Source organism: Sus scrofa, chromosome 15 (assembly GCF_000003025.6).
Source record: "Sus scrofa isolate TJ Tabasco breed Duroc chromosome 15, Sscrofa11.1, whole genome shotgun sequence".
In the NCBI taxonomy this organism is placed as follows: domain Eukaryota; kingdom Metazoa; phylum Chordata; class Mammalia; order Artiodactyla; family Suidae; genus Sus; species Sus scrofa.
Genome location: NC_010457.5, coordinates 101,883,287 through 101,904,391, shown reverse-complemented (window position 1 = coordinate 101,904,391; position 21,105 = coordinate 101,883,287). Strand labels below are relative to the sequence as shown.

The 21,105-nt window shown below is 38.0% G+C and overlaps 1 protein-coding gene across 11 annotated transcripts in view; it reads right to left on the bottom strand.

Annotated features, from left to right (window-relative positions):
- PLCL1 (phospholipase C like 1) overlaps nt 1–21,105 on the bottom strand; it is an 821,890-nt gene that overhangs the window by 519,834 nt on the left and 280,951 nt on the right. For all 11 annotated transcript variants that reach the window (XR_002339304.1, XR_002339301.1, XR_002339302.1 and 8 more), the window contains 3 exons: nt 20,844–21,047; nt 2,743–2,818; nt 503–612 (listed from right to left, as the gene is read on the bottom strand). Coding sequence is in view for 6 of the 11 variants with exons in the window: in XM_003133565.5 (XP_003133613.2) it covers nt 503–612; nt 2,743–2,818; nt 20,844–21,047 (390 nt within the window). In the remaining 5 variants the exon portion in view is untranslated. The remainder of the gene's footprint in view (nt 1–502; nt 613–2,742; nt 2,819–20,843; nt 21,048–21,105) is intronic.

The following is a 21,105-nucleotide window of genomic DNA, read 5'->3' as shown; positions in this document are numbered from 1 at the left end:
CTTCAAAGTCCTAAAATTAATTTTCAGCAGAGCAAATTATAATCTCAAAAACACAGACTTCCAAAAATTTTGCAAAATTTAGGGATTGTTCTCAAAATAAAATAATCCTAAATGGTTCCAGATATCCTACAGTTTAAGGCTCTTCCAAATCCTTTGTGTTAGATTCTTCTTCAGTAACATTTTATGTTATTCTTTCCACATACAAGAACAGCCATACTGACTTGAACAGAAGTGTGAGTAAACACACACACACACTCCCCCCACCTAGGTAATGGAATTAGGTCATGCTGTCCTCTGCCTCTATTACAAACCTCATTGTCCTATTATGGCAAAAACTGTGTCAATCACAGCATGCATCTCCCATCACTTAGAGCATGAATTAATTAGGCCGCACATTAATTAAAAATTCAAATCACCATATTTAACTACTGACGCTTCTCTACACATTGAGAGATGAGGAGCCGAAAAATAAAGCAAAGGGGCACTTGAGTGCTTCATGTACCTTCAATACTGTAATGTTCCAAGCAAAGCTCTCAGTTGCTTTGTTGAGTTTTCTTCCTTTCAAGCCTTCTTTTGCCCCCAGATTATGAAGTTCCTCATGGAACTCCATCCCTTTGAAAAAAGAACATAAAAGAATTCATCATATAGATTTCTGAAAAAAATAGACCTTTTATTGTGAAAATATTTTCAATAAAAATCTAATTTCCCACTTCTGTCCTCCTCTCATAAAATTTCTAAACCCCTAAACTGAATTCTCCTTCCCATTCTGTTCATCCCCATCGAATGGCTATCCATAGGGTAAAACTAAAAATAATCAATGCAGTAGATTAAATTCGTTTTTAAACAGCCAGGAGCCATCAATAAAGACGAGAGAAGTTGGGAAGCAAATTCTTCCAACAGGTTTCATCCACCTTGTTTGTCTCTGCCTGGTTTTTATATAAATGGTGCAGTGTGTGAATAGCAACCATATGTGAAGGATGCACATTTCTTATCTTGTGAACCATCCATATGGCTTGACAGTAGGCCTGGAGCCCACATAGATAACAATGGTAATTAGTAAATGTTGAGTAAAAATAAACTTTTTTTAAAAATAGCATTCCTGGAAACACCCAAATGTTTCAGATTTGGGAATGGCTTTAAAGTTATTTTTAGCTAAACCATTCTCCCAAGCTTTAATACTATAAAAAAATCACCATCATCTGTTTCTCCAGCCTTTATCTTAGCACCTCAGAGATGGGAATCACACTTCCTTCTGGAGAGCTCATTCCATCTTTGGAAAGCTATGGTTGAGAGCAAACCATTCTCTCTCCCTGGAACTTCTACTCTTCGGAGCTACCTAGACCCAGACCAACAAGGTCTAACTTCTACTCCATGGTACAGCCCTTTAAATACATGAAGAAAGATATTGAATAAAGTCTACCAGTTTTCCCTTCTCTGGATTAAACATTCTAATGCATGTCAGTTTTCTAATAATGTCTCTCTTTAAAGATGACATCCAGGCAGGATCTCTGCATAGCGCAGTCCTGGAGTTTAGCTTGTAGGGACCTGCATCCAGGAGCATTGTACTCAAAATGGGATTGAAGCAGCCTTCATGAGGTAGGGTTTTACCACCACCTCCCTCGTTCTAGATTACTATGCTTGTATTAATGTAACCTAAAACCACATGAACTTTCCTGATGATAATAACATCATAAGTACAGGACATAGTACGTGCATGACTGCACTTACACTCTGACTCTACCACTGACTAGCTATGTGAGCATAAGCAAGTACCTGAAACTTTGCAATTTAGTTTTCTCAATGGTGCCATGGTGATAACAAGAGTGTTGACCTCATGGACTTGTGGGGAAGAGTAAATGAGTCGGTTTATACAAAGCTCTCAAAATAGGAGCATTATACATGTATTCGGTATCATTATTTTTGTTCTTCCTGTCAACTGAAACATTTAAGCCTCCAGAGAAGTAGTGAAGAGCATCATTTTAAAAGTCTGGTCTGGGTTCGAAGATTGCCTCTGCCATATGTTGATGCAGGATTTGGGGTAATTCACTTTGTCTCTCAGAATTTCAGATGCCTCATCTGTAGATGAGCTATAATGATGATTGCCTTGCAGCACTGTTATGAGGACTAAGTAACAACAGCATATGTGCTCAGTATATAATATGCATATATATCAAGCAACTGTCGGTGTCATCTTCCTCATCATAATCATCAATGTGTGTGTGGATCTAGGAGAACATAGATCCAGGAGAGATAACAGTATAGGGCTGTGGATGAAGGTGAAAATACAATAAACATAGCGATGTGCTCTCAGAGATAGGGGACCCATCTCATCCTTCAAGAAAGAACAAATCTAAAATGAGGACTAGGAAATGAAGAAAAGCCTAGAAGAGTAATAGGATTGTGGTTTGAATTGTAAAAATAAAGTGGTTCTTAATGGGCAATGTGAAACCATAGTTTCCATATCAGTAGTAAAAGTTTTCATAGCTTCCCAAACCACAAAAGCAATTTTAGGAACTCTCACCTCTCTAGACATCTGCAGACACCACCCCTATACACACACATACATCCCACCTACTACCACCTAGATCTCTTCTCTACTAAACAAAGGCTTCAGTTTAACTCAAATTACAGTTAATTATGACATAAAATACTTGAACTTTAAGAGCAAAAAGAAAAACTTTAAAAGTTTGCCAAGAACCATCATACGGTTTCTAAATGAAATGAGTGCAAGGGGGTGATTACCTGCTTTCTGACACTGCACAATCTTTTCCTGGACTGTGTCTGCCATTTCTATGAGAAAACGGCTCTCTTGAATCATCTGTCACAAAATAAACATGAAAAAGATGGTTGTCAGAAATCCTGAAACTGGTACATTGGAAAGAAGACATACTGAAAGATCCACATGACACTGCCAGGATGGGGAGCCATGGCTGTAACCAGAAAAGAGATGGGAGAGGGAAGGATAATGCCTGCTTCAACCCCCATCCACTCTAACACTAGCTAGAATCACCTACTTTATGGTTGCCCCAGTTATGTAATATGCCTGTCACCCCATGGGTGCCAAATAAATAACTGCTGAATAAAGGCGTACACATTCTCTACATTCCAGATCACATTCACGAACTCCTCTTGTTTTATCCCCTCACCCTCTAAGGTCCTGCAACATCAAGGCAAGAACAATGGCAATGAGAATCAGAGTAGGGAATCACCTCGTGATGAGCTAAAGGACTACTAGATACATCACCGAGGTGGTCAGCTTGGATCTGGGCGGCCCAAAGATGGCAGAGGTTTGGTCCTCTTTCCAGGTGGGCTCCAGTTCCAATGGCAAGAATGAGGTGTGGGTCATATTTAACATCAATTCGGAGTTCCCGTTGTGGCACAGCATAAACGAATCTGACTAGGAACCATAGGTTGTGGGTTCGATCCCTGGCCTTGCTCAGTGGTTAAGGATCCAGTGTTGCCGTGAGCTGTGGTGTAGGTCGCAGACACGGCTCAGATCTGGCGTTGATGTGGCTCTGGCGTAGGCCAGCAGCTATAGTTCCAATTAGACCCTAGCCTGGGAACCTCCCTATGCTGTGGGTACAGCCCCCCCAAAAAAGACCAAAAAATAAATAAATAAATAACACCAATTCAACAGCGCTTGAAAGCGACAATACTGAAATGATGTCCGTACCCTGCACATTTGGATAGAAAGAGAAAAAGACCAAGAGGTAATTAATATGCTGAATAAAGCAGGGAAAATAAGATAACTAGTGGAGAAATGAAGAAAAGAAAATTCTGTATGTGAAGAAAGGGGAAGTTGATTACAGGTAAAGAAGCTGTGATCAGAAAGACAAGAGATTGGGTCCCTTCTGAAGGAATGACTAAAGAAAGGCAATCAACAGGCAAACTAACACTTCCTGAATTTCCAGCCACACTTCTTTTCTTAATAAATGTCATCCCTTTTACCCTGGCTATTCCATGTTTTACCCGTCTGGTTCAATAATCTGATAATCTGAAGAGAGTCCAAGGCAGAATGCAAAGTGGACATAAAAGGTCTTGAGTAAGAAATTTTTTATTATTAAATATTGTTGAATAGATTTTCTTGTACAATCACTTTCATATATAAAGTGGTTTATGACTACAAATCTTCAGATGGAAAAGAACCTTTGAATCACAAATTTTTAGTGCCTAACAACTCCATTGGAGTAAAAGCATATCATTCATTCAATTAGCAAGTATCTATTCAGCAGCCACCATGTGTAAGCACTGTGGTAACTATAAGAGATATAATGCAGTAAAGAACAAAACCAGACACATGTCCATCTACTTGGAGCTCAGAGTCTAGTAGGGAAGTCTACTCAAATGAATGAATGACATATGATAATCAATTTAAGCAAACTTCAATTACTCATGTTTTCTGCCTAAGGTGATAGTTTGAAATGACGTATTGGGAGGGCTAAGTTGACTACCAAAATCATAAAATTAGACACCCAAGGAGTTCTAAACTGAGTCAAACTCTTAACTGCATTAGTTTTTTCAACTTCTGAGAGAAAGTAGAATGCTGGTAATAGTGTATCAAATGGCTAAGAGTAGCCTGAGTTACTGCAGCTTCCAAATGAATGAAACCCAAAGGTGAAGAAAGATTTAATATGAAGGCAATCTGATTGAGTCTTTTCTAAGCTTAGCATCCACACATGCAGCACCAATTGAGTTTTTATAATACAAAGTAATCAGATGTTCTAATTAGTCAAGTAGCAGACAATATGTTTTCATGAAATTCAAGCAAGGGAAACATTCATAAAGAACGAACACCTTCTGTGATTTTACCATGAGCAAAATAGGTAATATACTGCACATTTTTAGAATTGTTTTATTTTTAGTCTAAAAGAATCTTAGCTGTCATGACCACCCTCTTAATTTGTAAAGAAGGAAACTAAGACTTACAGGAGTTAAGGTTTTTGTCCAAAAAATAGAACTAACTAATGACCAAGCTGGAGTTAAAATCCTAGCTTCTTGGCATCCATTAATTTTCATGAAAAAACAGCACCCTCTGATGTTGTCTTGCCTGGTCATGCTCTATGAGAGGGTGCATGCCTTCACACATGCAATCTTTTGAGCCCAATATGTAGCTTTCCAAAGTTACCTTTTCTTTAAAAAACTCCAAAAAAGGAAGAGGATAGGCAATTTCCCTTGATAATATCTTGACTGACATTCATTTCTTTTGGTTTTGCTCTCAGTAGAGAACGTATGATACCATTCTCTGATTAAAATAAAAACAATAAAAGAAAGAAACGCTTTATTGATTTGTGGTCAGTTTTCTTTGCAGTATTTTACAAAATATCTCCTCAGTGAGTACAAAAGGAACATACTTCCTACAACCCAAAATACCACAGCTTCTTTGTGACAACCTGAGAAGGAAGTGTCCTCTTCACCAAGGCTAACCTTGACTTCCAATCTTACTTCTCTCTAGCATTCCTGAATCCGTCTTTTTTCATCCACAATATCAACTTCTCCTTATTTTTTTCCCTTTCGCCATACAAGATCTACCTTAAAATAAGCAAACAAAAACAACAACAAAGTATTCTGTCAGCCTTTGAGTGGTTCTCCTCATCAATCCTTCCTTCAGAAACTAGCCCATGCTCATTGTCTTGATTCTTGTAGGACTCCACTGAGACTCCTGCATCTAACCTTGACCACATCATAAACTACCCCCAAACCAATCCTCAGTCCTCATTCTCACCAGCTCAGCAGTTAACACCCCTATTCATCCCTCCTTCCTGAGTTCCAGAACCCTGGTTCTTTTTCTTGCTCTGCTCCTTCTCTGTCTCCTATACTGCTTCCTGCGCCCTTTAAAAATCCATTCCTGGAGGAATCCTCCAAGCCACCTGGTGTCAGCTCTCCACTCTTTCCCATCACTATTTTCTCTCCTCTTGGTAATTTCATCCATTCCTAAAGCTATAAAATATTATACCCATATAGAGCATTTCAAAGCCAATGTCTGCAACCCTGGCCTCTCACCTATATTCCAGGTTCACACTTCTAATGATCTACAACGGTGGATTCTAAATCAGGGAGGCCTATGCACTCTGGTATGGGGCACGGAGGACACAGGAAAGTCCACCAAAGTGTGAGAAGAAACAATGAGGACTTGTATTCACATTTATTTTATCTGTAAAATTAGAAATGAAATAAACTTCACAGATTGATCCCAGCCCCCTCACCATATGGAGACCATGTGTCCCCGGTATGTCAAGTGAGGTAAGATAAGGAAAGGAGGGGACTCCGCATTGGAGAAAGGGTAGCAGTAACACTCTTACTGACTAGTTTCTTCCAGAAGATTCCTACTTACATATGCCTGTAAAGTGGTAAAGTCAGTACTACAGGGAGCCGAGAAGATACAAGGAGCCGAGGAAGGGAGCTTGCCTGAATGGTGCAATTCCAAGGGCAAGCTCCTAATCAGGAAAAGGGGACCTGTTTGAATGGTGCAATTCCGAGGGCAGGTTCCTAAACAAGGGGATACCTGCCTGTACGGCGCAATTCCAAGGACAGGCCCTAGAAGATAATATGGCTCGCCTGCTAATTTTGGTGGGGAACTGAATTTTCCAGGAAACAATTTCCATTTTGCGTTGCTGAGTGGGGATTGTTCCATGGATGACTTAGTTTTTTTCTGTTATTCACTTGTTGTTCAATTCTTCCTCAGTCTTTCCTGATTATTTGCTTATTATCCTTATTTCCCATTCTTATTTTCCTGTGGTGATTTGTGATTTAACAGAATTACAACAATAATATAATAAGAATTTCATCCTGAAGGACTTTCCCCTATTCAAATCCAACTTAATTAAAAACATAGTGTTTATCTACTAACTAGTTATACAGTAAACTTTAGAGTTAGGATTTTAATGAGGTTTATAAAAGTTAGACATACATTATTCATGATCAAAAGGAACCTAGCTATGAGAGTTGTCCTTGATTTTACAAACTTTTAAGTGATAGCTAACTGAAGTTGATTTTCTCATACTGTCCTCCTGCCATAAAGCTTTGTTTTTTTTTGTTTTTTTTTTTTATTTTCCCGCTGTACAGCAAGGGGGTCAGGTCATCCTTAGATGTATACATTGCAGTTACAGTTTTTTCCCCCACCCTTTCTTCTGTTGCGACATAAAGCTTTGAAGATAAGCACTAATCTAAAAACAAGACTCGTGAATGCCAAATCCTTAGGTCCGTAGATTTTAGGAGGCATAATCTGGGAGTTAACTTTTAGAACTTGACCTTCGGGTGTACTTTTAACATTGTGATGTAATTAAAAACTGTCTTATAAAACAATCATCTATGCCAATAAAGTTTGAGCAGTCCAGCGCCCTGAAAGAAGGGACAAAGAGGCTGTCTCCGTGTGCATTCGCCAACACCATCCATCCCCGACAGGGTGTGCATCCCTGGCTGCTGGAGCTGGACTCCGGCACAGTACGACTCATATTATTTAACTCTAAATAAACCAAATCTCCCCAGTATGGATTCCTGAAAAGGAAATGACGATAGCACAAGCACAAGAAAACAACATGAGGATGGAGAGCAGGCCCTCATCCTGCTCCCACCATGATTTCCTCCTAGCATGTTAAGAAGTGAAAACGATGACAGTCTGATCAGATCTGACATATTCAACCACATTGGGAGAGCAGAAAGATTTTTATTACTCATAAGCCAAACTATTTTAAATCCAATGCTCCTGTCTATTCTTGATATGTTCTGTGTTGTAGGTATCGGTATGCTTGCGTGTTTATATAACTTACGAATGAACAAATTCTCAGAATATTTTTACTGAGGATTTCTGTGCTGGGTCCTCTCTGTCCACCCACATCCACTCTCTCCCCTGCTCTGTGCTGGGGAGGTTGATCTTCATAACCAACAGCAACCAGGCTTCCTTGCCTCTGGTTTCTGTCAGGATCAGGGACAGGAGGAGAGAGGGATTAGGGTAGCTACTCCCCTGATGGCTTCCTCCTGGCTGGCCTCTCTGCAAGGTCTCAGCTCCTGTCAGGTAGGTCCTCTCTCCCAGGTACAGATATTGCTGAGTGCTCCTTGCTCTTGCCCCTTGAGGCCTGGGGGTGATGACATCTCTCCACTGTTGCCAGGGCTGCGGCTCTCCCTCTCCACTATTGCTTCCCTAACTTGCAAATACTTTTATAGTCAATCCTCTCTACTCCTTTAATCATCTTTTTGGTGTGCTATCTGTAGTGAGCCTGAGACAGTGCTCAATCCAAAAGATGGAGATGCCTAGGCCACTAGCTGCCCATAACTGTGCATACTGCCAGCATCCTCTGTCTCACCCAGACACACAGGCTCAAATCTCAGGCCGCCTCTTTGTCCCCACAAAGAGGCCAGTCATGAGCTCTGGCCTTTCCTACCATTTTTAGCCCACCGTTTCATTCTTCACCACAACACTCCTGGTTTAAGCCCTTGTTCCCACTCCCCGGATCATCTATCAAATCCTAATTATCCTTCCAGAGGCAGCTCAATCGTCAGTTTTCTGCTCTCTTTTATCCTCCCTATCTCACTCTCCCCACTCCCATCCCCACCAAAACATGACAAATATCCCATTTTTCTCCAAATTCTCACAAAGCTCCCTTTGAGGCACTTAGAGGTGTTTGAACCCCTGTTCTGCTGCTGGTAGGTTCTGGTTCTTCTCTCCTCACTCCTGCCAAATGCCTCTTCCAAAAATCATCTCCCAAAAGCATAACACTAGTTATTTCCTGGCTTGGTCATTTTCTCCCTTGCCTATTTTTTTTTTTTTTTTCTTTTTATGGCAGTACCTGCGACATATGGAAGTTCCTGGGCCAGGCGTCAAATTGGAACTACGGCTTCTGGCTATGCCACAGCCACAGCAATGCCAGATCCTTAACCCACTGAGTGAGGCCAGGGATTTAACCTATATCCTCATGGGCACGATGTCAGGTTTTTAACCCACTGAGCCACAACTCCCTCCCTTGCCTGTTGAACGGAGATAAATTTTTCTAACCTAGAGTTTGAGTCTTCCCGTTCGCTTTGGCAGGCCTTCCCCTATGGTTTCCCAATTCTCCAGTTAACCTGTGGGAATCAATTCTCCAAAGACACCATACTTGTTTCTCTTCTACACATTTCTTCCTTCTAGGGAAGTCCTCCTAAGCCATCTCCCCTGGTCAAAATCCTACCAGGCCTCAAATCTCACTTCAATGTCCCCCTTTCCAGTGAGGTCTTGATTTCTCCTTCCTTCCCTCCTCACCTCAAATTCCATTTTTTTTAACAAACAAAAATTCTATTTTTTGTCAGTCTACAATATTTACTATTTTCTATCTTAAATTATAATTAATTATTTACCTATATTATCTACCATTCCTCCCTTCCCCAGCAAACTATAATTCCAACATTCACCTTTATATCCCCAGATTCATCTATCCTATTATATAATCACCTTTAGTCCTGATCTTACTTTGTGATACTTATTTCTTCTACATATTGATTACCCACACATGTACACATAATAAAATATTTTACGTATCACTGATCACTTAACCTATCGTTGCCTTTTTTTGAATTCTAATCTCTCTTTTTCTCTAGTTTCCCATTTTTCATAGGTTTCCCATTTTTCTATAAACTTATATGTTCTTAATCTGTCTTCAATTGAGCACTGAAAAACAAACACAGAGCTTTTAATAGGATTATACCTATAGAAAATATAATGCTTAAATATCAGAAAATAAATTTAACTAAAATTCAGGACCAAAATAAATTATTCTTGACCAAAATACACCAAAACAAATAAACAAACAAAACCCTATGATCCCAGTTCTTTTCAAAATCTCCCAAGTAAACATTTGTTAACTCCATAGTGTAAGTCTATTTCTCCTATTGTCTAATAGATCACTTCATAAAGAGATAGTCAAGTGTGACTTAACCTTAAACAGAGAAGAGTACCCCTTTGAGATCTTTAGGGGATATCTAAAAGCTTTTAGTAATAAAAGCCATAACTTTTACTCTAAAAACACCTCATCCTTAATATCCTTAGAACTTAAAATCATTGCTCATAAAAACTTTCTTTTTAATGGTCACACCAACAGCATATGGAAGTTCACTGGCCAGAGATTGAATCCCACCCACAGTTGCAGCAACACTGGATCTTTTAACCCACTGTGCCAGGCAGAGGATCAAACCCATGCCTCTACAGTGACTGGAGCTGCTGCAGTCAGATTCTTAAGCCCCTGCATCATAGTGGGAACTCCATATAAACTTTTCTCATAAAAGCATTTGATCTTCTTTCCCATAACAGCTTCCACTGTATTTAAATGAATAATTTTATTCTATTTTCTGCAGTCAAATTTCAATTAGTAGTAGTTGTAGAGAAAACAAATAAGATAGATGGCTGAAATGTACCAACAATTCCAAACCACATTTAAATCAACAATTTCAACCTTTCCTCCCACAGCTAAGTAATTTATCTACATTGTTAGGAAGGAAAAATGGTTGATTTGAGTTTCATCTCCTTTTTAGGTCTCTACAGACCCTGACAGAAATGAAATATAAAGTGCCAAGGCCAAAGAGAGAAGGTGAGAAGCATGTCCTCAGATAATCCCCCAGCAAAGGAGTCCGTACAGTGAGCCAGCCAAGGCTGAATTGACTCAGTAGATATAATCTGGCAGTAGCCTGATTTACATATCTGATGTCTCAGCCTGAGCTCCCAGTTGCCTTCGCTGTTGCAGTCATACAAAGAGCTTTTCTGTCACGTGAATATCTCCTAATGGATCTTATTTCCTTCCCACAGGTTTTAATCAAAAAGAATAGAGGACTTATCCAGATAAAGTCTGGCATGACTTTAAGCATTAGATGTGTCCTGAACAGGGGTGTGTAAAGTTGTCAGTTAAGATCAAAATCATTTATTTAAAACAAAACTTTACTCAAAGATGGAATACATTGCCTAACCTGTATGGGAAAAAAAAAATCTTCCCCGCTCAACAGGGAATTTGACTAATTGCCTACGATCATTGCAGAGTCAACATAAGTACTTAATGGTACTGAAAAGATGAGATTTCATCATATCATGACTCATAAACCCTCCATTGATTCTAATTTTCTCCTGAATTTTATCTGAACTCTTGGAACCAAAGAACTTTATATCTAGAAGTCACCTTAAGGACCATCTATTATGGACGATCCATTTTACAGATGAAAAAACTCAGCCCCAAACTGACTTGCCTTCAGCCACATGGCTATTTAAAGAAATAGTTTAGACTAAATTCAGGCATTCTTGAGGAGCAGATCTTATAAACCATTCTGCAATGCTAATATTATATTAAAGTGCAGAATTCCTATTGCAAATGCAAGTTGGTGATAAACATTTTACAAATTAGAAGTCACCGAGTGAAGCATCATGAAAACATATTTTTGTCATTTCTTCCCCCTCTAGGTCTAATTTGCAACACACATCAACCAATACAGGTATTCTTCCAATGAAACCTAGTAAGAAATGTACTTACTTGTGTCCACTGTTTTTTCAGGAAGGAGTTATTAAATTTAGAAGATCAATCACAAGAATATGTGGGTCAATAAAAAAAACCAGTCTACTTCAAATCTATTTAGTTTCCTCCCCTAAAGAAGACTGAAATAATTAATCTCCTACCTTCCATCTAATCAAAAAATTGGGTTTTAGTTCTTAGTTCTATAGTGGCTCAACTGTTCAGATTGTTTAAAATAAGACTTGAATTCTATTAAATTTGGTACATTTGAATATCTGATTATTGTTACAAATATATTTGCTAACTAGAATGTAGATAATTTCCTCAAATTTTTAGTTTACTTAAATATTTTAAGACAGATGGATAAAAAGCATTGTTGATAAATAGACATCTTTTGGTTTTAAGTAAAGTCAATCCTATAAACTGCTAATTTTAACTTGAATATTCAGAAATGCAAAGCAAACTCTGAGGATGCATGTACAATAATTCACAAAGAAGCCCCCCCACCAATTGTTGCTTATTGATGCATCTCTGATATCCAGTGTCCTTGGAACCCCTGTACCAAGTGGAAATGCTCCCAACCCTTAAGATGCTGACAGTTTCCCCAATTATACAGAAAAGATAACAGAAGACATTGCCACACCCAAGAGTAAAGTATAAAAAACATTTCAATGCATTAACGCATCTTTTTTTTTTTTTTTTTTTTTTTTCATTTTAGGGCAGCACTCATGGCACATGGAGGTTCCCAGGTTAGGGGTTGAATCCAAGCTGTACCTTCTGGCCTATGCCACAGCCACAGCAACTCAGGATCCGAGCCGCATCTGCGACCTACACCACAGCTCACAGTAATGCCAGATCCTTAACCCACTGAGCAAAAACAGGGATCAAACCTGCAACCTCATGGTTCCTAGTCAGATTTGTTTCCACTGCGCTACAACAAGAACTTCCTTTTTTTTGGTTTGTTTTCTAATGCATTTTATTTGCAAATAATCTGCTCTGGTTGAAAACATGCCAGTGAGCTGTTCCTTTTTTTCTGGATTCCATTATTATACAATGCAACATACTTTCAAAAGGCAAACTAATATGAAGTTCTACACAAATTTCACAATGAGAGTGATCAAAGGAGAGTCTTCTTGACTTTTCCAATTTCAATTTAAATTGCTTTCAACAAGTAAAACTACATTGGGGGGACTGTTGACAAACCTACAACTTTTTCCTATTCTGAGGCTCAGTGTATATTGGTAATAACACTGACAGAAGAGAATGTATTTGATCCAACCCATTATGTTTGGCTTAACTATGATATTGGCTAGTGTAAAGATTCCATTGCAAGAGTGATTAAAAATAGCAATGAGCTCTTTTGCTAGATTCCCAGTCATGCTAACACGATCAACTGCTCTCCAAATCACACAACTAAGTAAAGGATTAAATAACTCTTGACTCGTGTTCTCTAGATTGCTTTGATTTTATGTTCAGAAAATCTGTAGCTCTTAACCATAGTAAAGTTTTAACTTCTATGTTAATGTTAAACAGTTCAGCACAGAAGTCACCTTTGAAGAGTGCTTTGGGTTTATTTTTCACAGTTGCAAGCCCTTGTAACTATTCCACTTCTGGTTGCTATATTTAAAACACTAACTACTCAAAAGTGCTCACATTAATTTCAACACTTAAAAGGACCAAAATATGTTAGGCAATACTTCTTGACTATACAAGAAAAATCAGACAGGTGAGAATAGAAAAGTAAAAATTCAGGTATCTGAGGAAAAAATATGTAGATGTTCACCAATATTTTTCTCTCAAAACTATTTGCAAATAAAATTCTGCTGAGCATGGGGTGAGAGTCGGGGAGGGATTATATTACAAGTCTGTGAAAAGTCCATCATAAGGACTCAAGAGCCTAAGACCATCCAGCTTGGGACAAAAAACATCATCTTGTTCACTATCTGGACATTGTGTGTCTCTGCTCCTTCCACTTTTTAAATATAAATCTTGCTTTCCTATCAGGATTTCCCATTCCCCAAAGGCAGAAATTTTGCTTCATACCATTTCTTTCCCCCCAGAAACTTGCATAGTAACAGGTATCCAAAATGTGTTTGATAAGTTGACTAATCAAAATCCTAAAGACGCAGACAAAATGGTACATCAAAACAGAAAGGGTTGTGTTACAGATGGCAAATATAAATGTTCCCACCTCGATTTTACTTACATTTCTCTTGAGTCAAAGATCTGTCATGCTTTATACTAATGGCTATTTGTGCTGATACTTGTCTCTGTTTATTCGTCTCTGTACTGTGCAGAACCCACTAAAGTTCTTTACAGTTGGTATGCGTTGAATGTCGTAAACAAAGTCAATAAATGAATATTTTCTTAAAGTTTATTTTGCAAGAGGTTAGGACAAAGGGCTGGATTTCGATTGCTGGAGAGGGAATTATGGCTAGGAAGTCATTCAGGTGGTGTAGAATAGAAATACAAATGATGGAGAATGAAAAGTAGGTGGCAAATAAATCAGCTTGATAGGAGAGGGTTCAAATAGAAAGAAATGGGAGATGACGGTGGCAAAACAGACAGCACTGGTGGGGAAGGCTTTGCAAGGCTAGTTAAATACAAAAAAAAAAAAAAATAGAATTTGAGGATGATTATTCCCATTGTTGAGTTAGAAACAGGTAGTGACTAGATGGGGCACTAGTCAGCCTACTGAAAAATTCAGGTGGGAGAAGAAGAGAGCCTGTTGAAAACCTTGGCTACGTCAATGTAAGGAAATGGATACACATGAGGAAAGAAGCAATAGATCTCATTGATATTGAACTATAAATTTAAAAAGACCTTATTAATTAGAGTTAATATGGAGAGGGAGAAAGAGCACTTGAAAATCACTTGGAGGAACTGAGGACCATTGTCTTGGTTGTTATCTTTTGCAGTGGTCAGAAAAGGATGAATGGATACCTAGGGAATTAAAATATGAATGGTTTTTGACCTATTAAATTTCTATTGTTTGTTCTTGAGATACCAACATGATGTACTGCAATCAAATGTAGAAATGTGACTAAAGTAAAATTTTAAGGCTGATGCTGGAGGTGGGTTTTGAAAATAATGTAAAATGCATACACATAAAAATACCACTGTAGAAGGAAAAAATTCAAACTTTTTCAAACAGATTTTGATAATGTTCTGATGCAATTGCAAAGTATTTTCCAATGTCATCACCCACTATTACAACCTCGTGTTAAATGATGAGGAACATAAGTAGATTAACAATCATAGACTCACAGGCCTGGTTTAGACCTTACGAGGCTGCCTGCCTTGACCGTAAGCTACTGGAGCACAGGGGCTACTGCAGCATAACACAGGGCCTTGCACATGGGAGGAATTTACAAATCAAAATAAAATTAAACATCTCCATTCCTGGCTCTAACACTAGGCAACTCTTTTAGTAACTAATTTTTATTTTTAACAACCCAAAGATTAAGATTCATCCTAAGCAAAAAAGAAAGAAAACCTTACTTCTTATTTGTGAAACATAATTAGACCACCTTAACAGCCTTAAATGACTTAGCAGTGATTCAACTGTATTAACTATGTTACTGCATATTTCCTTAGAGAAAGTGAAAATCCACAGTGGGGAAGTGATGTTTCCTCTTTCAGAGACCAGAGGGACCCCCCCCCCCTCAAATCACAATACAGTAAAGGGATAAGTCACTTAGAAATGGCATTCTGACTTTAAATTAAGGTTTGGGGAGTCTCTGAAAAACTATCCTAATGACCTCAGAGCCACCAGAATGGCAGTGCAGCAAAGGAGTCCGACACCACAGCGCCCCTCTGTGTGTCTTTCATTTGGAAAGGAGGCAGCAAATCTACCTTCACTGTTTAGGGTCTGTTCTACTCACCTGAGGTTTTTGGTTTCAGTGGGGGTTTTTTGGGGGGGGAGATTGGGTTTTTTTGGTTGTGCCTAAGGCATGGAAAAGTTCCCGGTCCAAGGATCAAGCCCTGGCCACTGCAGTGATAATGCCAGATCCTTAACCCACCGTGCTAAAAATGAACTCCATGAGTTATTGATTAATAATGTTCTCAGTTCGCTTTAGTTCTTTTCAGAAGCTGTCACATCCCTCTGGCTGTGACATATGTTTTAATATCAGGAAAGTCACCTCTGCTTCCATTGCCCTAGATATCAGCCAGGCATTTATACAGCTACATTCCTATTCACAGCTTTGAGGGAGACTGTAAACAAGGCTGTTCTTAAGTAAAATTACAATTATTTAAACAACCCCACCCCCACCTTACCCAGACTTTGGAGACACTCGGTCATTAGGATGGCTTCCTCTCCCCAGGTAAAAACTTGCCATCCAAAGGTACAAATTACTGAGAACCAAATGTGTTCTTATTCACTGAGGGGTTTTTTTTTTTTTTTTTTTTTTAGTTTTTTGTTTGTTTGTTTGCATTTTTAAAAAGATAAAATGTCTTACCCTAAGGAATTGATTGCAGTTTTGAAATTTCAAGTACCAGTGAGCAGACAGAAGTCATATGTCTTAAACAAGATATGGAATGGAGGTGGAGCAGTGTGTTCTGAAAGTATGCCATGTAAATAAACCCACTCTATTATGGATATATTTGGCTTTTGATTCCTTGATACCAACACAGATGCTACAACAGAATTTTAATTGCAATATTAATATTAAAATGGCTTTTAAGACTAAATTTCTAAAACCTTCAAGAGGAAATATTTCCAAATATTAAATTAGCTAGTGTTTAGTAAGGAATAGGGGCGTCTCAGGTCACTAGTGAAAAGCTAAATTTAGAAGAAAAAAAAAAAAAAACCCATGCTGTTGAACTTAGGGTCAATGTCTTCTAGAATTTTTTTGTTTTATTTCCTGATGATAAATAGTAGAGTTTGATGTACTCAGGTTTGTTTTCAATAAATGTGGGTTACCAGCTTGCCTCATTTGTTTCTTTTGACACTGAAATAAGCCAAACATTTGTTTCTGTTCAGAAATGATTTCAGGTCTTTTCTTTTCTTTTTTTTTGTCTTTTTGGCTGTACCCATGGCATGCGGAAGTTCCCAAGCCAGGGATCAAACCCAAGCCGCAGCAGCAACCTGAGCCATTGCAATGACAATGGCAGATACTTAACCTGCTGAGCCACCTGGGATCTCCAGGGTTTTTTTATTCTAAACATAATCTGTAACTTTTTTAACTGGTTACAGCATTTCCTCTTGGATGGCACTATACAGTTTATTACCAATTTCTGAGAAATCCAAACCTTTAAGTAACTTGAGTTGAATCTGAACATGCAAACTATTCATTTTGGAATAACTGCCCCCTCCTGCCACCACCACAGAGCAATTAACCCTGGATCTGGCTTTTGCCTTAGTCACCCAAGTAAGTTTTTATTAATAGTCTATGTGGATTTTTTTGGCTTTATTTTTAGAAGTTTTAGGTTTACATAAAGATTAAGCAGAAAGCACAGAGAGTTCCCACATACCTTTTTACCCCCTCTTCACCCCCAGTTTTCTTCACTATTAACATCTTGCATTCGTGTGGTACATTTACTACAATTGATGAACCAATATTGATACTTCATTATTAGCTAAAATCCATAGTTTTCATTAGGAATTGTACATTCATTTGAATTGTACATTCTCTGGGTTTTGACTAATGCATAAGGGCGTTTATCCATTATTACACTGTTATGCAGAAAATTCACTGCCCTAAAAATGCCCAGCGCTCCACCTCTTCATCCCTCCCCGCCATCCCACCCCCAGCCCTTTGGCAACTACTGATCTTTTTCCTGTCTCCATACTTTTGCCTTAGTCTATAGGCTTCTTCTTGTATGTATAAGACAGAGAACAAAGATAGTATGAACTGCACTCTTTTCACCAACAATGGATGAATCTATTTACATTTTATTCAACTAACATTAATTGATAACACACTATGGCCAGCAGTGTTTAGGTGCTAGAGTTAACAATACTAAGCAAGGCAGACAGGATTTTTGCCTTCATGGAGTATACATTCAAATTGAGGATAAAGGAAAAGGACAGAAATAAAACCAAAAGTCAAGCAAAATATTTTTTCAATACTGCCAAGAAAGATGGTAGAAATCAAACAGGGTTATGGGATAGAGTGACAGTTAGAGACAGTGGGTTAAGGAAGGCTTCTCTGAGGATACAACATTTGAGCTTAGAATTAAGAGATAAGAAGCAACTTGCCATGCAAGAGAAGAACATTCCAGGCAGAGAACTACAAGTAAAATGGCCTGGAGATGTGAACAAGTGGAGTCTGACTGAAGAAAGAAAGCCCACGTGGCTGGGTGGAGTGAGCAAAAAAGAATGTATGGAGGTGAGGGTGGAACAAGCAGGTGAGATAGGTAGGCAAGGCCAGATCATAAATGGCCTCGTAAACCACAGTAAGGAGTTTCCGTTTTAGTGTAATGGGAAATCACTGGAGGCAGGAAAGCAATGTGATCTGATTTACATTTTTAAATGATCATTCTGGACCTGGCGAGAACTTAAAGGATCTCTTTAAAATAAATGTTAACACTAATACATCAAGAGTACTAAAGATGCCAACAAATACAATGCAAGTCCTAGAGTAAAAACGGTGTTTCAGGATCATCATGGCATATACCTGGCTCCTATCCACAGCACACCCTAAAAGAAATAACCAACAGAGACATCAACAGGATTTTTTGATCATGTCTATAGTCTGCCAAGCTTACCATTTGGTATCAGGATAGTTATACTCAATTCGCTACCAAAATGCAAAACTATTTCCATAGGGAAATATAAATGAATACACCATTACAAGTATTTCTGCCTTTCAATGTACCCTTTTCTTTTAAGCTTTGGAAAACCATGATATGCCTGCAATTAGAAATTGCATTTTAATTTTAAAAATACAAGGGAGAAAAAGCTGATGTTCAGATTGGCTCCAGCAGATGTGGTTCCAACACCATGGGACACCTGGGGATGTGAAATGGAAATTGGCCAACCACAGTCCAGGTGATTTTCCGCTTATTACAGGCCCAGACTCAGGGAATCAGGCTCCCCTCTCAGTGAGTGATTTTTCTTTCTTAGCTTAAGATGGAATTGGAGCAATAAGTGATTTCCACTGTCTGTATCTATGGCAACAGGTACCCTAATTTCACCTTTTACATGGCAACTATACCTATTCACTGAATAGCTTTCAGTCCTTACTATTATGACGAAAAAAACATAATTTCATGAAAAATGAGATTTAGGTAATGAGCAAATTTCTCTGCCAGAAACCATGAAGCACAGTTTGTAAAATGTATGATCATTCAGAAGCAGAATACACTCTGGGGCTTTTCTTCCTTTACAAGTGTAGGATGTTTACTCCCCCCACCCCCCATGTCCCTTTTATAGTTGCTTCTAATTAAAAAAAATATATTATTTTCTTCCTTAACACTTATTTTTATTCAATTATGAAAATAAGGTTTATTGTAAAAAGCTCGGCAAGTACAGAAAACTATAGAAAAGCATACAAAATAAAATTCACTCAGTTAAAAATAATTACTATTACTATCTTGCTAGCACTTTAGATCTATACATATATAGATACAATTTAAACACTATAGTGTATTTTTTTTTGTAATCAGTCTTTTTCACAAAACATAAGTTCTCCACATTAAATATTCTCCTAATTCACAATTTAATGGTTTCAAAGGAGTCCATAATAATGGCTTACTATATTTTATTTAACTTTCTATGTTGACATTATTAACCATAAATGTTTATGTACATATAAAGGCTTAGAATAAGTCCCTGGAAAGGAAACATATGGATCAAATGGGAAAAACATTTTCAATTATACTGACAAATTTTCCCTCCCAAACTGTATTAATTTATTTTCCCACTAGAGGTAGATGGATGAGAGTGTCCAATTCCTTAAATTCTTTATCAGAAGTACTGTTTATTCATTTTTTTATTTTTTGGCTGTTCCCACAGCATGTGAAAGTTCCAAGGTCAGGGATCGAACCCGTGCCACAGGAGCAACCCAAGCCACTGCAGTGACAATGCCAGATGGTTCCTTAACCCACTGTACCACAAAAGTCCACCAGAGGTAGTTTTGTTTTTTGGGGTTTTTTTGGTTTGTTTTTTTTTAAAGCCAATTTGACAGAGCAGGGACCTATCTCACCACACTTCTTTAATATCTTTAATTAAAAACTTATTTTAAGGTTTTTACATTTTCATTATTTTTTGGGGGGAGGAAATACATAAATTGCCTGTTTGCCTCTGAAACAAAAACTATTTATTGTCACCTAATATCCATTTTCCCTTTATTTCTTAGTAATGGAAGAGATGACTTTTAGTTGGGCACATAGCCCCTTAAAACAAAGATATTTCTCATTTTTGTATGCAACTAAGTGTGTCTGTGTCAACCGGGGTTGATAAAATATAAGCAAATATGCTCTATGATTTTTCAGAGAAGTGTCCTTAAAGGGAGAAGATAATGCCCTCTTTTTCTTCTTCATCAATCCTGATGGTTGGAATGTAGATATTATGGTTGGAGCTTCAGCAGCCATTCTGGACCATGAGGATTGTCTAGCAATGGTAGGGCAGAAAGCTAGAGGGAGCCTAAGTTCCGAAGAATTTTATGGAAGTGCCAACCTACACTGGTCTCCAGATTTTTATGTGAGAAAATAATACTCCAGATTTTTAAATGAGAAAATAAAACTTTGTATTTTCAAGCTATGATTGGTTTGCAGTTTTAGTTTCATAGAAGTTTTTAGAAGCTGAACTTAATCCTGACTAATGTAATTTTTTTTCTTGTAGGTTTTTCTTGATTTTAAGTGTTCTTTCTATTTTAAGGTTATTTAAACTTGATCTGGCATACATGTCACAAATTTTCCCAGTTTTTCATTTGGTCCTGAATTTTTTTGATAGAATTAGGATATGCAAAAATATACTTATTCTGAAATTTATTTGCTACCTAAACTCTGTTATATATTCAGAAAAATCAGATAACAGTATTAGTTTAGAAATATAAATTCTAGATAAATATTTTGTCACAACTGTCATAAGGCATAATTTTACTTCATATAGGTATGCAATTAAATGGTTATATTGCAGGTTGAAGTCATTTGTATGATGAGAAATTACGTATTCTTTTGAGGACTTAATAATTCATCCTTTACTAAAGCAGAGATTTTCCATTTTTAATCTATGAAGCCCTGGGTTCAAAGCAATGCTTCAGAGGTCTCCACTAGGGCTTATGTAGAGCCAAGTGGGCCAGCTCTTCCTGTCACCCCAGTTAAGGTTTTAAAGGCAGTCATTCTATGTTATTCACTAGAGTTCCACAAAAGAGCCCCTGCCATTGCCATATGACTTCCTTCTCACACAGATAAGAAATGAGAGTAATAATTTCCTACCAGATCATAAGCAGCCAGCATCTTTTTCTGCACATCTGGAATTGTCCCCAGAGGCTCTAGATAAGGAAAGTTGTCTTTCATCACAAGAGAGACTGAGGGAGTATTATCACTGGTGATGAGCCGAGTGGACAAGGTCAACAGGCACTGCTTCAGACTGGCAATTGGAGGAAGTCCACATAGTTCCTTAATAGACACTATGGCATTCTGTGGGGAAGAAAACATGGAATTACACTTCTGACCACATGACATATCACCTCTAACA